Below are 15,783 nucleotides of genomic sequence, written 5' to 3'. Positions count from 1 at the left end.
TTCATCTGAATGAACTTCTACAGGAACCCTAAATCCCTAATATCTACAGATCTGAAAAAAATGAAGAGGCCACCTTAGTTTTTGCTATTTATAGGTTTATGTTTGAGTAAAATGAACATTGTTGTTTTATTCTAGAAATTACGGACAAAATTTCTCCCAAATTCCACATAAAAGTATCGTCATTTAGAGCATTTATTTGCAGAAAATGCGAAATGTCTGAAATAACAAAAAAGATGCAGAACTTTCAGACCTCAAATAATGTAAAGAAAACAAGTTCATATTCATAAAGTTTTAAGAGTTCAGAAATCAATATTTGGCAGAATAACCCTGGTGGTTTTTAATCACAGTTTTAAACATGCATCTTGGCATCATGTTCTCCTCCACCAGTCTTACACACTGCTTTTGGATAACTTTATGCTGCTTCACTCCTGGTGCAAAAATTCAAGCAGTTCAGTTTGGTGGTTTGATGGTTTGTGATCATCCATCTTCCTCTTGATTATATTCCAGAGGTTTTCAATTTGGTAAAATCAAAGAAACTCATCGTTTTTAAGTGCTCTCAGGAGTCACAGTAGTTGAGTTCTTTACTTCAGTTTATTAGAGTCACTGCTGACCTCTAGTGGTAAAGATCAGAACTGTAATTCTGTAACGATTAATTCAACTTTATTCAAGAGTCATCAACCAAGCTTCAGAGTTCTCCAAACCAACCTTTAATCACGAAATATTATAATCTCTTAGAAAAAAAGAACAATCACAATGTAAATAAGGAGACGTACAGTATATTTCTCTTACCCACACATTCACACATCATACAAACGCTTTAAAAAATATGTTTTAGCACCATTTACGTAGAGCAGTGGTCCATAACGCTGGTTCTGGAGGAACACTGATCCACACATTGCTGCATTTCCACTGATTTGACACTCCTGCTTTAGCTTAATGAGTTAATGAGTAGCATAAGGCGTCTTGAAAGCAGGGAAGGCACTAAAATGTTGTGGATTGTGGGCGTTCAGGACCAGGGTTGAAGAGCACTGATGTGGACACACAGTAAATCAAAGTAGAGATGAACGAGATAAAGGTGAGATGGTTCAGGAGTGGAGGGTTTAGCCGTTTGGACACCCGTAGCAGCTTATAGATCAGACATCGTTTGTATTGTTGAGTTTTAACTGTGATTTTACAAATCACTCGATCCAGTGTTTCCCAGTCTTTGGTCCTGGAGTACCGTGGCTCTGAACGTTTGGGTTTTGCAGGTTTTAAACTGGTTCTAGCTATGAAAACCACAAAGTAGATCAAACTTACTGTCAAATGTCATGCAGTAAACAGAACAGTCCACACAGCAGTAGAGTACAGAATATATTTAAACAAGGAAACACTTCTGTTCTCATTTCCAAAATGGACAAACAGTGCTCTCTCTGACTTCGGCTGCTGATGTATATAATTTATACAGAATCTAAAAACTTTTATTAAGAAACATTTCCATTTATAGTTCCAAAATTTCTAGGTATAAACTGGGCAAGTGTAAAACGTACTAGAGAAACTAGAATAGTATTTAAAGGGAGTCTGGTTGTTGGCTGCTGAGACATTCGGAACCAACAAATACATTAATTATTTTCTTTTCTGATAAGACCTTATGTCTGTTTAAACATTGTAAGTGTTAAACTATTTTGCTTATTTAAATCAGTCTTACTTAGAATTTTCATCTAAAAAAGTCATTGAACTCAAAAGAAGCAGTGAGCAATTATTTCTGATTCTTTTGTCCAATTTAAAGCTCCACTAGGTAGGATTGAGATTTTGTGCTCGTGGGCTCCCCCTACAGTTGTAGAGTGTAATAAATGTTTCAGGAGGATTAGTTTCTCGTTCTCGTTTTCTGGCTTTCACAGACATATTCGGTCTCTTTCCAGCTTCTGCCAGAGTTTCTGTATGTTAGTTTGTAAAGAATGAACCAGTAGTCCTTGTAGAACTGTTAGAACTAAAGGTCGGAAAGCAGGTCGCAGTTCTCGCGAGCGTTGGTCGCGGCCGCCTCGGAAAACTTACAGAGTCTGGTTTGAGCTCAGAGGAGCTCCGGCACAGACACGAGAGCACTGCTATTCCTCCTATTACACCTCAATGCAGCGCTGCAGTGAGTTTCAAGCTGTAATTTTACTTCTTTAAAAAGATCAAAAATCAAGGAAATCCTACCTATTGCTGCTTTAAAAGCAAAAAAATCTGTGATTTTTGCTTGATTTACTAATTTTTGGTCTTATTTCACTCATTTTGAGACTTCCCGAATGCTTTTTTAAAAAAAAAAAAGAAATCTCCTTTTTTAAAGAAACGTTTGTACTCCATTGGCAGATTTTTTTTTGCTAAAAATAAGCATATGTCTCAATTTACATATTTCTTTCTATTTTTGCCAATGTATTTTTTGCAGTGCAAATATTATTATAATCTATAAAAATCCGTCATTTTTAATCACCATTATTATATTATTATGCACCCCTAGTACTCTCGGACAAAGACTGGGAAAAGCCGGCGGCCTAAACCAGTATACAGTATATATAACATCAAGCTTTTTTCTTCTTCATATAAGTTAACAACAATCAGTTAGATTCAATATAAAATGTAAAAAAATACAGAACAATAAGGAAAAAAAAGAAACGAAGAAAACAATGCCCTGTTGAAGAAGAAGAAAGACGAAGGATGGACAAGAAGAATGGATCAATCCAGAATAGAAATATTGCCAGTTTGTACAACCTTGGGCCTTAAAGAGTCTCTGCAGCCAGGTGGCTACTGGTCGCCCCGATGGGAATCGGGGTCCGTCTTGTTTGCACACTCTTGGAGTCCCTCTTTAAGCTGTGAGAGCTGCTGACCGTGGCTGGCCAGGGTGTTGTTGATCTGGGCCAGGTAAGTGTCCGAGTGGCTCTCCAGCTCGCTTCGAATCCTCTCGAGTTCATGAGCCAGTTCGCTCAGACTTCCGCACCGACCTTCTACCTGGCTCACCCGACTCTCAACGCCCATAACCTCTTGCTGGACGCCCAGTGCCGTACTGCGGCATCCCTGGATCTCTCCGGCCAGCCTTCTCCTCAGGCTCTGGAGCTCTGCCTTCATCTGGATGAGCCGGCGCTCTCCAGCCCCAAGCAGGTTCGACTGTCGGCCCACAAGTTCAGTTATTCCTTTCACCTGAGTGGCCAATCGATGCTCACGTTCCTCCCAGGTGGAGTTGGCGTGCCCAATTTCACGAGCGAAAAAGTGCACAGAATCCCGAAGTCCCTTCAAGGTGCGATTGACTGAGTTTACATTGATCTTGAGGAGCGTGATCTCACCCTGCAAGGAACCCTCTTGGTCCTCCTGGGCGAGCTGAGTCAGAAGACCCTGCAGGGTCCTGTTGAGGTGGTCCAGCATGTCCGAGTGAGTGTCCAACCGGCTGGAAACCTTCTTCTCCACATCTTTGCACTCCTCCATCTCTGTCTGAATGAGCTCCACCTCTGGATTGGGTGCAGGAGAGCAAGCAGAAGTGCAAAGAAGCTCAAGGTCCGTCAACTGCTTCTGCAAACCATCCAGATCGGCTTCAACTCGCCTTCGGACGTTGTCGATTTCTGTCTCCAGCGCCGGAACAACATGACCCTCTAGAAGAGCAGGAGCCGTGGCATTGCTCAGCTCTTCCACTGCCACAAACAGACGCTCCTCGAGGTTCTTCAGCTTGTCATCCAGAAGAGTTTTAAATCCATCAAGAGTTCCTGCCCCATGTCCATCAAACCCTTCTAATCTTCCTTCGCCCCGATCGCTGGTATTGAGCCGACCCTCTATGTCCAGCAAGCGGGCGTCCAGCTGGGTCTCCATGTGGTGCGTCTGCTCGGTCAGTGTCACCTGCAGCTGCCTCTGAGACTCAGTCAACCCTTTAACAGATTCCTCCAGCAGCAGAACTCGCTGGGACAGGCTGTTGACCTGGCCACAGCAGTTGTCGGTCAGGGTAAGGCCCTGAATCTGAGCCTGCAGGTCACCCAACTCCTTCCGTAGACCCGTTTCACGGCCGTCCAGTGACAGCTGCATTTGCTCCTGGCCATTCAGGTGTTCCTTTTCACACTGCTGCTGTACCTGCAAGTAGGAGACAGAAAAGGACATAAAAAATAGATCTATAGACTAGTCTTTCTTTTTTAAAATGAATCCAGGAACTGTGTGAGAATATTGGAGCTACATGGGATAAATTATCACTAGACTCTATTAGGAACCTCTACAACTCCACATGAAGATGCCTTGCACCTAATTCTGTATCTGGAGTTCAATAAACGTGAGCAAGAGTTTCCCATTTGAGTCTTTTTGAATCAATTAAAACATTTCTTAACCCATAAGAAAGTTAAAGTCCTCAATATGAAAGTACGTCCATTACATTACCTGTCCAATTCGTTCATCACAGTGGTTCTCCAGACCGGACAGCCTTCTCTCAAAGCCATCCAGAATCTCAGCCTTCACACCAGCCAGCCTGGCGTCCAACAGCTCCTCCAGCAGCGACTGGGTCCCGCCAGTAAGCACAGGCCTCGCTGTGTCCGCTTCCAGCAGCCTCTTCAGCTGCCCGTCGTGACCCATCACCATACCATGGATTTCATCCAGCATGTTGCTCTTCACCCGAAGCTCGTCCTTGACCTCTGTGACCCTGCCAACTAACTCCCCAAGCACGGGGAAGCCCTCGCCGCCATCCAGGGTCTCTGGGCCACCTTCAGGTATGACTCCAAAGCCCACAGTGGAGTCAGGTCTGCGGGGGGAGCCCAGCAGGGTGGTGATCATTTTGGTGGTGTCCTCACGGAGAGAGACGCGAAGACGGTCCTCCAGACCGGCTACCAATCCGTTCAGAGTGTCCAGACCCTGAGAGAGCCTGCGGAGGTCCTCCTCCATACGGTCCAGACGCTCGCCAGAGACGCCACCAGCCTTTGGTCCTGGACCATGAGACCAAAAAGAGATATAATTGTGGTTTTTTTTGCACTATAAAAGAAACTTTAAACAGTTAGGGATTAAGAAACCACAGAAGGTATAAATGGTTCAGTTCACTGATTCATTGAACAAAAGTCAATTGATTTAATAACCAATCTTTGCAATACCCTACTCGAAGCACAGGGGGGCAGTACAGGGTAATTATATGGTGAGCAAAAGGTGAAATTTGAAAGAGGAAACCACAAAAAGTAAAATGGTTCAATTGGATGATTTACTAACCCATTTAGCATTAACCAAATGAATCACCTACAATGGCTATTCATACTAATAGGAAACTTTGATTATTTATTATTGCAATACCCTACAAAAAGCACAGAGGGCAGTAAAGGGCTGTTCTCTTGTTTTGTTGCATTTTAAGAGGAAAAATGCTGAAACCTTGAATCAGAGTGGTGCATTAACAGAGCAAAGTGGGATGAAACCAAATAAGAAAAATGGCAAATTCAATAGGCTGATTCACTAGACAATGGTCAATTCATTTATTAACCCCTTAGAATTTGGGAAATTAATTACTTACATATGGGTCTTTAACTGTTTTATTGCACTATAAGGTGGCAAAAGATTGAACTTTTAAAAAATTCAATAATAGAGCATTGTGGAATAAATGATTCAGTTGGGTGATTCACTAGAACAAGTGTCAAGAGAGTAATTGAAGCACTCTATTCAAATATTAATGCTAATTTCACTGAGGTAATATGAATGAATGATGGTGGTACAATCTTTCAATGTGGGATTAAAACCACAGAAGGCAATAATGGTTCAACTGTCTGATTCACTGAACAAGAATCAATTGATTCATTAACCAAATGAATCACTCTGACTAAAGGAATGCAAATGAATGGAAGAATATGTGGCGCATTTGTTTCATAAATTTGGGTGATTCCATCAGATTTCAATATCATATGAAGCATGCACTACAGTACAGGGATATTATATAGTATTGTTGCACTACAAAGGTGCAACTGGGATGAATCCACAGATGGCATAAATAGTACAATTGATTTATTACTCTGAATTAATCACTCTAACTGTGTATTGATGCTAATATAATTGAAGGAATATTAATAATAGATAGAAATCGCTACACTGATTAATTGAGAAATATATAAATAGGCACATGCTCTGTGATATACCTTGTGATTCCATTAGTCTGCAATACTATATTGGGGACACACGGGGGCAGCACAGGGCTATTATATATTTTCTTTAGCACTATAAGTGAGCAAATATTGAATCTGTAATGTATGGTATCATAACAGAAGGTGTCAAGAGTCAACTATTTATTAACCAGAATGAATATTGGTCCAGTTGGTTCAGTGTAACCTTCATCAGTCACACTTTCTGACTATTTAATGCTAAGCCAAAAATAGAAATATAGGTATAAAACTTAATTATCTATTTTTTTTTCATTTGGTGTAGTATAGAAGAAATATATTTTCATTTATTTTCACAATTTTTGCCTTTTTTTTTTTTGCCAATTTCACCCCCTCACAATAACTGAGCTTTACTTGATTTTTCGTATTTTGTGTAAATTTTATCAGTTGAATTTTTTTGACCATTTGAGGTTAAATGCAAAAATAGAAAAGTGAATGTAAAAACTCATTATTTCATATGTTCATTTTTCATCTCTTCCCCTCACAATCGGAATTTTAGGAAAAATGGAAAATTTCTCTTTTTTTATTTTTCAATCTTGTAACAAAAGTAAACTTTATATTTGAGTTACAAGATATAAAAATAAAAAAATTCAATTTTTTTAAATTTTCTTGAAATTTTGTTTGCTAAATGCTAAAATGAAAGAAATAAAAACTAGAAAATTGGATGAAACCCCAGTTCTTACTCACTATATCGAAGATAAATAATAAATAATACATTTTTACACCCAATTTTATATTTTCAAATATTTTAAACTTTTAGAAAATGAAACTGTTAAATGTTAGACTGATCCAATTGGTTGGTTAATTTGGCTGATCCATTAAAAAAGAGTCAAAGGTTTCATTAACCAGAATGACTTTTGATTCAATTGTTTGGTTTAATTGGATAATTCTTTAAGCAAGAGTCAAAAGATTCAGTAAACTGATGAATATTGGTTCAACTGACTGATTCTTTAAAAAAGAGTAAAAAAAAGATTCAGTGACCAGATGAATATTGATTCAGTTGGTTGATTTAGTTGACTAATTCACTGAACAAGAGCCAAAAGATTCAGTAACCAGATTAATATTGGATCCATTGGTTGGTTCAGTTGACTGATTCACTTAACAAGAGTCAAATAATTCATTAGCCTGAATGAATCAATCAATCTTACTGGTTATTGATGCTAATCTCAACAAAAACACATGCATTTTGTGAATGCAGGAGAACAGTTTTAGTATTAATCAACCCAAATATGCCATTTAATTCAGTTAATGACGCAATCTCAAGTTTACCGTATCCTGTTTTCGGGCCTCCAGCAGGCAGATGTCCGCTGGGAATGGGTCTGTTGTCGGGGTAAGGGAACGGTTTGCCCGGTTCCAGTCCTGACCCGGGGATGAGGGCCTGATCTGGGGGGAATCTGGGCTGCCCGTGGGGGAAACCCTTGAATGGAGGTCTGGGTCCCTGAACAGAGCCTTTAAATGGGGGCATCATGCCATCTGTAGCAGTTGAGGATCCATCCAGGCAGTTATCTCCTGAGTGGCCGGGGCAGCAGCGCCATTCCAGCTCCGTCACCGTCTTATAGCCCAGCTTGTACTTGGGTTTAAAGAACGTTCGATACCTGTGAAGATAAGAGGAGAGAATAGTGGTTTTTAGTAATGGCTGTTCTGGACAATATCCAGAATTACTCAAGTATTACAGATGACATGTCTCTCCAAACCATCACTGATCAAGTTTTCAAGTTTCCACCAATCAGTGATGGTTTGGAGAGACATGTCTGTCATCTGCTGGTGTTGATCCACTGTGTTTTATTATCAAGTCTAAAGTCAGTGCAGTTTTGTTTTCCCACAAAATCTTACAGCACTTCATATCTTACAGCTTCTCTCTGCTGCTGACAACTTTTATAGAGATGCAGATTTCATTTTCCAGCAGGACTTGGCACACTGCCCACACTGTAGCAAAACGTACCAATTGATCTTATATAATATTCAAATTTTTATGAGACATTGATTTTTGGGTTTTCATTGGCTGTAACCCTTGTGAAAAAGAAGTATACTTAAATTATGCTGAAATAGGTCTGTACTTAAGTTATGTTATTTTGGAACCAATAATTTGTACTTAATTACTACTTATTTGTAATTAAAATGATACAAATTTGCACTAAATTAATATTGAGTACACTAGTCGTATGTTATTTTCGCCACTGTTTAATATAATTTAAGTATATTTGTGTGATCTGTCCGACTGAACATTAAGAGCATTTTCACACCAGCACTGTTTGGTCTGGTTAAAACGAACTCTGGTCCGTTTGTAACTTTAGTGCGGTTCGATTGAGCAGGTGTGAAAACAGTAATGGCACTCGGGTGCGGATCAAAAGAACCGGACCGAGACCTAGAGCTAGAGGAGGTGATCTCGGTCCGGTACCAAACGAACTCTGGAGCGGTTCACTTGTGGTGAGAACGTGATCCGGTCTCGATCGGATCCAGCTATTAAATATAAGCCATTTATTTGAGCTAAACTGCTGATAAAGCAAGCACAGTTTAAACTGATATATTAACCAGATAACGCTAATTACCACAGCTGTGAACAAACACTGTGTCCCGTCTGCGCTGCATTCACTGCTCACAGCCGCGTGACTCTGTTTATTATGTATAAATCTGCGCTGCATGCAGAAACACAGTGTTTGAAAGTGCAGCGTTTCAGTGTTCAGTGTTAAAGCACAGATATTTGCGCTGGAACACAAAATCTTCTCGCTGTATTTACTTTTTTCGTATATTTATATTTAACATACTCCCGTGTCAGACAGCTCTGACCAATCAGAGGACACGGGCTGCTCACGTGGTTTATTGATGCGCATTTTGGTGCGTTTACATTTATGCCTATGTGAAACCAGAACGAACAGAGCGAGAAAACGCTCCAAGTAAACGAACTCATTAACTGATTCTGACCAGAGAAACGAACTGCAGGTGTAAAAACGCCCTAAAAATTTATTAAAAATGTGATTAAAATATAGATTTAACATCACATTCATTTCGAGGAGTGTATAAAAACTGGGGAAAACAAAAGCAGTATATCTCATTGCTACAAGTTTACCGACACTAAAGTAACTAAAGTAAACTTTTTAGATATAAATTTAACACATAAAAGTTCATTATCACAGTTTTAATTTGTCAACACTAAATTATACTTTTGTAGCAAATTTGACTGAAATAGAGTTTTATTGCAGAAATATCGACTCCTTTAGACTCATTTAGTAAAAGTATAGTTTTATCATAAAAAGCACAGTTTCATAAAATAATACTAGGCATATATTTGTTACTAAGTACATCACAAGTATAAAATCAGCACAGCCAAATAAAGTATACTTTTTCAAAGTAGACTGAAATACAGATTAAGTCGGTAAAAATGTAAATGTAAGTAGAATTATTGCGCATATAGTTCAAGTACACTATTATTATATTTAAATACAAAACTTTTTCACAAGGGAAGCCATAAATCAACAACAAAATAAATACACACTTTAAATAGATCACTCTGTGTGTGTAATACATCTATAGTTTGACATTTTGAAATGACTGAATTACTGAAATAAAGTAACTTTTCAATGATAATCTAGTTCTTTATTTGAGATGCACTAGTACATGCATGCAGACTGGAGTGCAGATCTGATCATCCAATCAGATCATGACCTGAATAACAGCTTCCAACATCTTGTGTTAAATCTACTTATGAAAATGAACACTGTTGTTGCATCTAAAAGGGATAAATTAATACTCTGATATAAATCTGATTTATTAGCAGTGATTATCGACCGAGGTGCCCAGTTAAAACACTTTGGTTAGTAGAACGTTTTCTGAACGTTACATTTAACATTGTTCTAATATTTTCAGAATGTTTTTAGAACGTTTTTACTTAGCGTTTCTTAAATATTCTGGTATCGTCACTGTGTCACTTGCATCTTGTGTTTTAATTTTTTAGTTATTTCTAAAGTTTTCATAACATTATTTTGTCTATCTGGGAACATTATGTGATATTATGTTCTAATATCCTTGTGATGCAAACCATTATGTATAATATTTCTGGAAAATTATTTCGGTAACATTACAGGCTAACATTCCTGGAAGCTTTTCAACATTGCTAACATTTCGACTGTGAGACAGCCCCTTCCATCAGGCTGTGAGGATGCTGAACTCTCTTCCTGCTCTACCCCCCATCCCAATCCTGCCCCCAGCACACACTCACTCAGCATCCTGACCCCCCACTAATACAGTACTGAACCTCTGCACTACAATGCACAAAGTACTGGTCCCTTCCAAACGGACTTGCACTAAACACCCAATACCTGCACTACTGATATACTTGCACTGTCAAAACGCAATCCTTCTCTGTGTTCTGGGTGTCCACTAGGTCCAATTTTGGACATTTATTTCCAATCTACAGATCATAGTCCACTACAGGAGACAATGTGCCAGTGCTGGTTTGGTGGAGTACCTACATCAAAACCGGACACTTCTGTCCCCAGATGCACTTGGTGGTGTAATCTGCCTTGACGTAGGTGGCCACTCCATCCTGCACAGTGCAGGTGATGTTCTTCTGGACAATGTAGGCACAGTAGTTTCTGACAGAGAGAGAAAGAAAGATAAGAGAGAACAGTGTTAAATAAAGCAATGACCCATTGACAGACATCCCAAGTTGCAAAAAAAAAAAAAAAAAAATCCCCCCCACCAAAAAAAAACTTGCACACACACCAAAGGATAACGAAACTTTACTTTTATATTAATTAATTTGACCTTTTTTTTTTTTATTAAATTTAGAGTATTCAGATTCAGAGGTGAAATGAGTTTTATCTTTTTTCTTTTTGGAAGGCCCTGCCTCTGCTTTCCTTTTTTTTTTTTTTTTGAAAAAAAGCCTTTATTTGACAAAAAATGACAGTTACAATATCACAAAAAATTGCACAACATCAAAAACATTTCATATCATATTACAATAATTATTAATATTGCCTCCGCCATGTTCTGCTTTCTCTCACTCACTGAACAAATCCCGTCCGGGAGGGGGGAAAAACACTGCCCGCCCACACTAAAAACTGATTGGCTGTCTCACAGACTCTTTGCAGAGAACAGGCCAATCAGAACCCTCTCTGTTTTCTCTCTGTTTGTGTGCAGTGCACTCTTGGGGCACTCGTTTTAAATTCTGGGAGATTATATGTGACTCGCGAGCATCAGGGAGCCACTGCCGAAATGCGGGAGACTCCCGCAGCTTCAGGGAGACTTGGTTTGTCTGCATTGATAAAAGCAATTCCAGCACCTAGAACATTTCATGGGGTGACCAAACAAACCTAGAGCTGACAAAACAGACCTACGTACAGTAAATTCCTGTAAAGAAAAAGTGGAGGTTTTAGCCCACAGACATGGGCAAGGTTAGGACACAAACCAAAGGCACACAGGATTAAAAAAACAAAAGTAACCCAATCTAACAACTAATCCAAAAAGATGAGAAAACGTGCAAACAGGCAAACTGCAGGTGATAATATGCCCAGTGTGCAACAGAGAGGTTGGCAATCCTTCGCAAAGTATGAGTGCAAAGATCGAAATTTGACTAGTTTGGCCATTTTTTTTAACCATGTTGTAAGTGAATAGTCAACTGATCCAGACTATGAAGGAACACTGCAAAAAACTAAATCTTAACAAGTGAAATTTTCTAAATTTAAGGCAATAAATCTTATTTTCTTCTCTGATAAGACTTGCGTAAGTGTTTGATTATTTTGCTTATTATTTGAATAATTATCTTAATCATTCTTACTTAGAATTTGTACCTTATTTTAAGTAATTTGATCTTAAAATAAGCACAATCAAGCATCAATCACGTTATTCTAAATCTTGTGTTCAAAAACAGTGACTTTTTTTGCTTGATTTGGGTGTTACTTCACTCATTTTGAGACTTTGCCACTGACTTTGCCATCTTAATTTGCATAAATTTTGTCTAGTTTTTGCCAATGGATTTTTTTTTTGCAGTGTAAGGAATCTCTTGCTCTTCCTTTCAGGGGACTATCCTGATGAGAGCCAGTTTCATCATAACATTTTTGAATATATTGATGGTCTTTATGGTGACTGCACTTAAGGATACTTTTAAAGTTGTTGAAATGTTTCAGATTGACTGAAGTTTTAATTTAGTTGAGTAGTTCTTGCTTCTCATAATCTGGATTAGAACATTACTCAAACATTCACTATTCACTGTATACCTGTAACTCTACCTCTTTACTACTTTACAACTGAATGAATGATGAAATTTCAGAGTTAAACAGCTGAGAGTTGATTTTCACTCTCAAAGTGTAATTTTAACTCTTTCAGATTTAAACGGTGTTCAGTGTTGGAGTTATTTGACAGAGTTGAATATTTCAGTGTTAATCCCACTAAACCCAATAAATACTGGCCAACTCTACAGAGATTTAATTAAACTCCGCCCAGTTAAACATGTTATTTGCATAATGGGTGTTACCATCAGTGTAAAATCATCTTGCCCACCAGGGCTACCTTCCATTGGGTATTGTGTTATATTTTGTTTAATGGTTGTTTGTCTAGCCAATATATTGTAGGCTATAAGAGCAAGTTACAATTCTTTGTACAGTAAATTGTGATAAAGTGTTGGTAATGCACTAAGAAATACAATGGAAAATTACACGCTAACCTGTCCTGAATAATAATTTAATAATAAAAAGTCATATCAGTTGACTAATCTTCTTCTCATTTATTTTAGTTATTTTTGTATAACTCTTTTCTGTGTTAGTGTAACAATTTAGGAAGTTAAAGAAATACAAATGTGAGTTAAACTCTGGCAAGGTGTTAAATCAGGGGTGTCCAAACTTTTTTTGTTGGGGGCCAGAAGGAGAAATATATTTGAAGTCACGGGCCACAGACTCTGTAATAAAACAAATAATAAAATATACCACTTTAAATAATACATTTTCCTGATTATTTCATTTACACACCATTTTACTTGACTTACTATCTTTATCTTTGACAGTGTTGTGTAAACTAAGATTTTTCAAATTGATGTTTCATTTCATGATGTCTCTTAATATTAAACTCCTTAATTACGGCAACTTTTAGACTCTTTGGCCCGTTTTTCTGCTCTAGAAATGCGCACCCTCTCCGCTTTTAGACTCTTTGGCCCATTTTTCTGCGCTAGAAATGCGCACCCTCTCCGCTTTTAGACTCTTTGGCCCGTTTTTCTGCGCTAGAAATGCACACTCTCTCCACTTTTAGACTCTTTGGCTCGTTTTTCTGCGCTAGAATGCGCACCCTCTCCGCTTTTAGACTCTTTGGCCCGTTTTTCTGCACTAGAAATGCGCACCCTCTCCGCTTTTAGACTCTTTGGCCCATTTTTCTGCGCTAGAAATGCACACTCTCTCCACTTTTAGACTCTTTGGCTCGTTTTTCTGCGCTAGAATGCGCACCCTCTCCGCTTTTAGACTCTTTGGCCCGTTTTTCTGCACTAGAAATGCGCACCCTCTCCGCTTTTAGACTCTTTGGCCCATTTTTCTGCGCTAGAAATGCGCACCCTCTCCGCTTTTAGACTCTTTGCCCCGTTTTTCTGCGCTAGAATTGCGCACCCTCTCCGCTTTTAGACTCTTTGGCCCGTTTTTCTGCACTAGAAATGCGCACTCTCTCCGCTTTTAGACTCTTTGGCCTGTTTTTCTGCGCTAGAAATGCGCACCCTCTCCGCTTTTAGACTCTTTGGCCCATTTTTCTGCGCTAGAAATGCACACTCTCTCCACTTTTAGACTCTTTGGCTCGTTTTTCAGCGCTAGAAATGCGCACTCTCTCAGCTTTTAGACTCTTTGGTCCGTTTTTCTGCACTAGAAATGCGCACCCTCTCCGACGGTTTGGCCCGTTTCTGACACCTAGTCTTCAAACTTTGAATCTCACATTATAAAAACCTGCTTAACTGCGGGCCAACTTTCATTCTATTTCTAAAATACCTCGCGGGTAGTTTGAACACCCCTGTGTTAAATGTTTAACTATTTTGAAAGTGTTGATTTAACTCCAAAGAGTGTGGAGCTACAGAATATAAACCCTGAAAAAGAGTTAAAATCAACTGCTATTTGCTGTGTAAGATCGCAGAACAAGCGTCCAAAGAAACCCATAAGTGTAAGAATTTTAATTTGTTAAAGGATGATGATGATAAGCTCTATATTAGCATAGTTTCTTATCAAATATGACCATAGTTTCCTACTGAATTCTTTATAACAAGCATAAAAAAGGACACTATAGTCTCAGTAGCTACTTTCCCGTTCCACCTTAAAAAAAAAGTGCAACAGATAGCAGGGGCTGCAGCATTTAAGGTGGTATGTAAAAATAAAAGAAAATATATAGAAAATACAATTGTCCCAATTTTTAGGGGGAGGATTTTACCACTTCAATACTTGAGAACAGAGAACACAGTTCACCTCAGAATGAGCAACACTCAGAATAAAGAAAATAAAGAATGAAAGAATAAAAGAGTAAGAATGAAAGAGAAAGAGAGAACACTCAATAACAGGATGTTCTTCTCCAGCCAGCGAGCCTCAGGCCTGGAGGGGCTGGACCTCACGGTCAGGGCTAAACGAGAAGCATCAAGCTCCACAGCTGTCCTGCTCTCTCTCTCTTTCTCAAACACAAAAGCTTTTGAAACTCGATCGCCCATCACAGCTCCGTGTCCCTCCCTTCCAATAACAGATTAATTCATCAGGTTAAAGATCTGAGGCGCAGCTATAGCAACTGTTAAATGTTATCTGGCTTTGGACCACACCGAGGCGCAAAAACAGACCGGCTGAGTGTTTCCTGACCGGCTGCAGGTCCACATCTGTCCCTCGCCCGGCAAACGTCCAGCCCGTGCAGCAGCGGAGCACGACTGGACCTCAAACTGTCTCAGATAGTTAGCCTCAGGACATGTTTATACACGAAAGTCCAAACTAAAAAAAAAAAGAGAGTTGATGTGTTTGTTTTTTCGCAGTGAAGCTTGATTTAGGGCGAGTGTCAGCGTGTCTTTGCTATCGTAACGACGGGAAAAGTACACCTGGCTTGTGTGACTTAAAACACACAAAGGCATGTACTAATTCCCTTAATTAATCATGTTTTTTTTTTTAGCGTAACGTGAAATAAACCAATCAGAGTGTCTCTTCCCATTCCCTTTAACCCTAGAACGCTAATGCTGGGTGATTTTCACCCACACAATTTTTTTTATGTGATTTTCATTGTGTTGCTGCTGTCTGAGCTGCATGGGATTTCGGGGAGCTTCAGGGTGATGATCATTGATGTCATTAATGTTATGGTTGATTCCTCCTCCCATCTATGTTTTTTCAAGAGGCATGCATCACAAGTTGATTTTTTAATCTGATATTAGTGATAGAGAGTAAGATATTTTTTGGGTGTTTATATTTATCTGATATTAGTGTTTGTGTGTTTGAATCAGGAGCTCACATGTTCCAGTAATGGGTGGACCAAAGACTTTTTGATAGGACATTACCTGTTAAGGATTACCTGATTTTTTATACAGTCATCCATGATACCTTTTTATTTTATGTGATAAATGTTGTAAAATTAAAGAAGGGTTCCAAAACTTGTCATACAGTGTATACCCAACGTTAGTGATGGTGTTACTAATTTTAACGTTAGTGGTTTAGACGTGGTTTAACGTTAGAGTCAGGTGCGCTCTGAC

General features: G+C 38.9%; 1 protein-coding gene across 2 annotated transcripts in view; it reads right to left on the bottom strand.

Annotated features, from left to right (window-relative positions):
• Positions 1-684: 684 nt before the first annotated feature.
• Positions 685-15,783, bottom strand: part of LOC103033885 (EMILIN-3) — a 46,099-nt gene continuing 31,000 nt past the window's right edge. For both annotated transcript variants that reach the window (XM_049463125.1, XM_049463126.1), the window contains exons 3-6: positions 10,580-10,702; positions 7,380-7,705; positions 4,366-4,904; positions 685-4,068 (exon numbers count right to left, since the gene is read on the bottom strand). In XM_049463125.1, coding sequence (XP_049319082.1) covers positions 2,761-4,068; positions 4,366-4,904; positions 7,380-7,705; positions 10,580-10,702 — 2,296 coding nt within the window. In that variant the 3' untranslated portion in view covers positions 685-2,760. The remainder of the gene's footprint in view (positions 4,069-4,365; positions 4,905-7,379; positions 7,706-10,579; positions 10,703-15,783) is intronic.

This window comes from Astyanax mexicanus, chromosome 13, assembly GCF_023375975.1.
Source record: "Astyanax mexicanus isolate ESR-SI-001 chromosome 13, AstMex3_surface, whole genome shotgun sequence".
NCBI lineage: Eukaryota > Metazoa > Chordata > Actinopteri > Characiformes > Acestrorhamphidae > Astyanax > Astyanax mexicanus.
The sequence above is the reverse complement of the archived record's forward strand: the minus strand, read 5'-3'. Positions and strand labels throughout refer to the sequence as shown.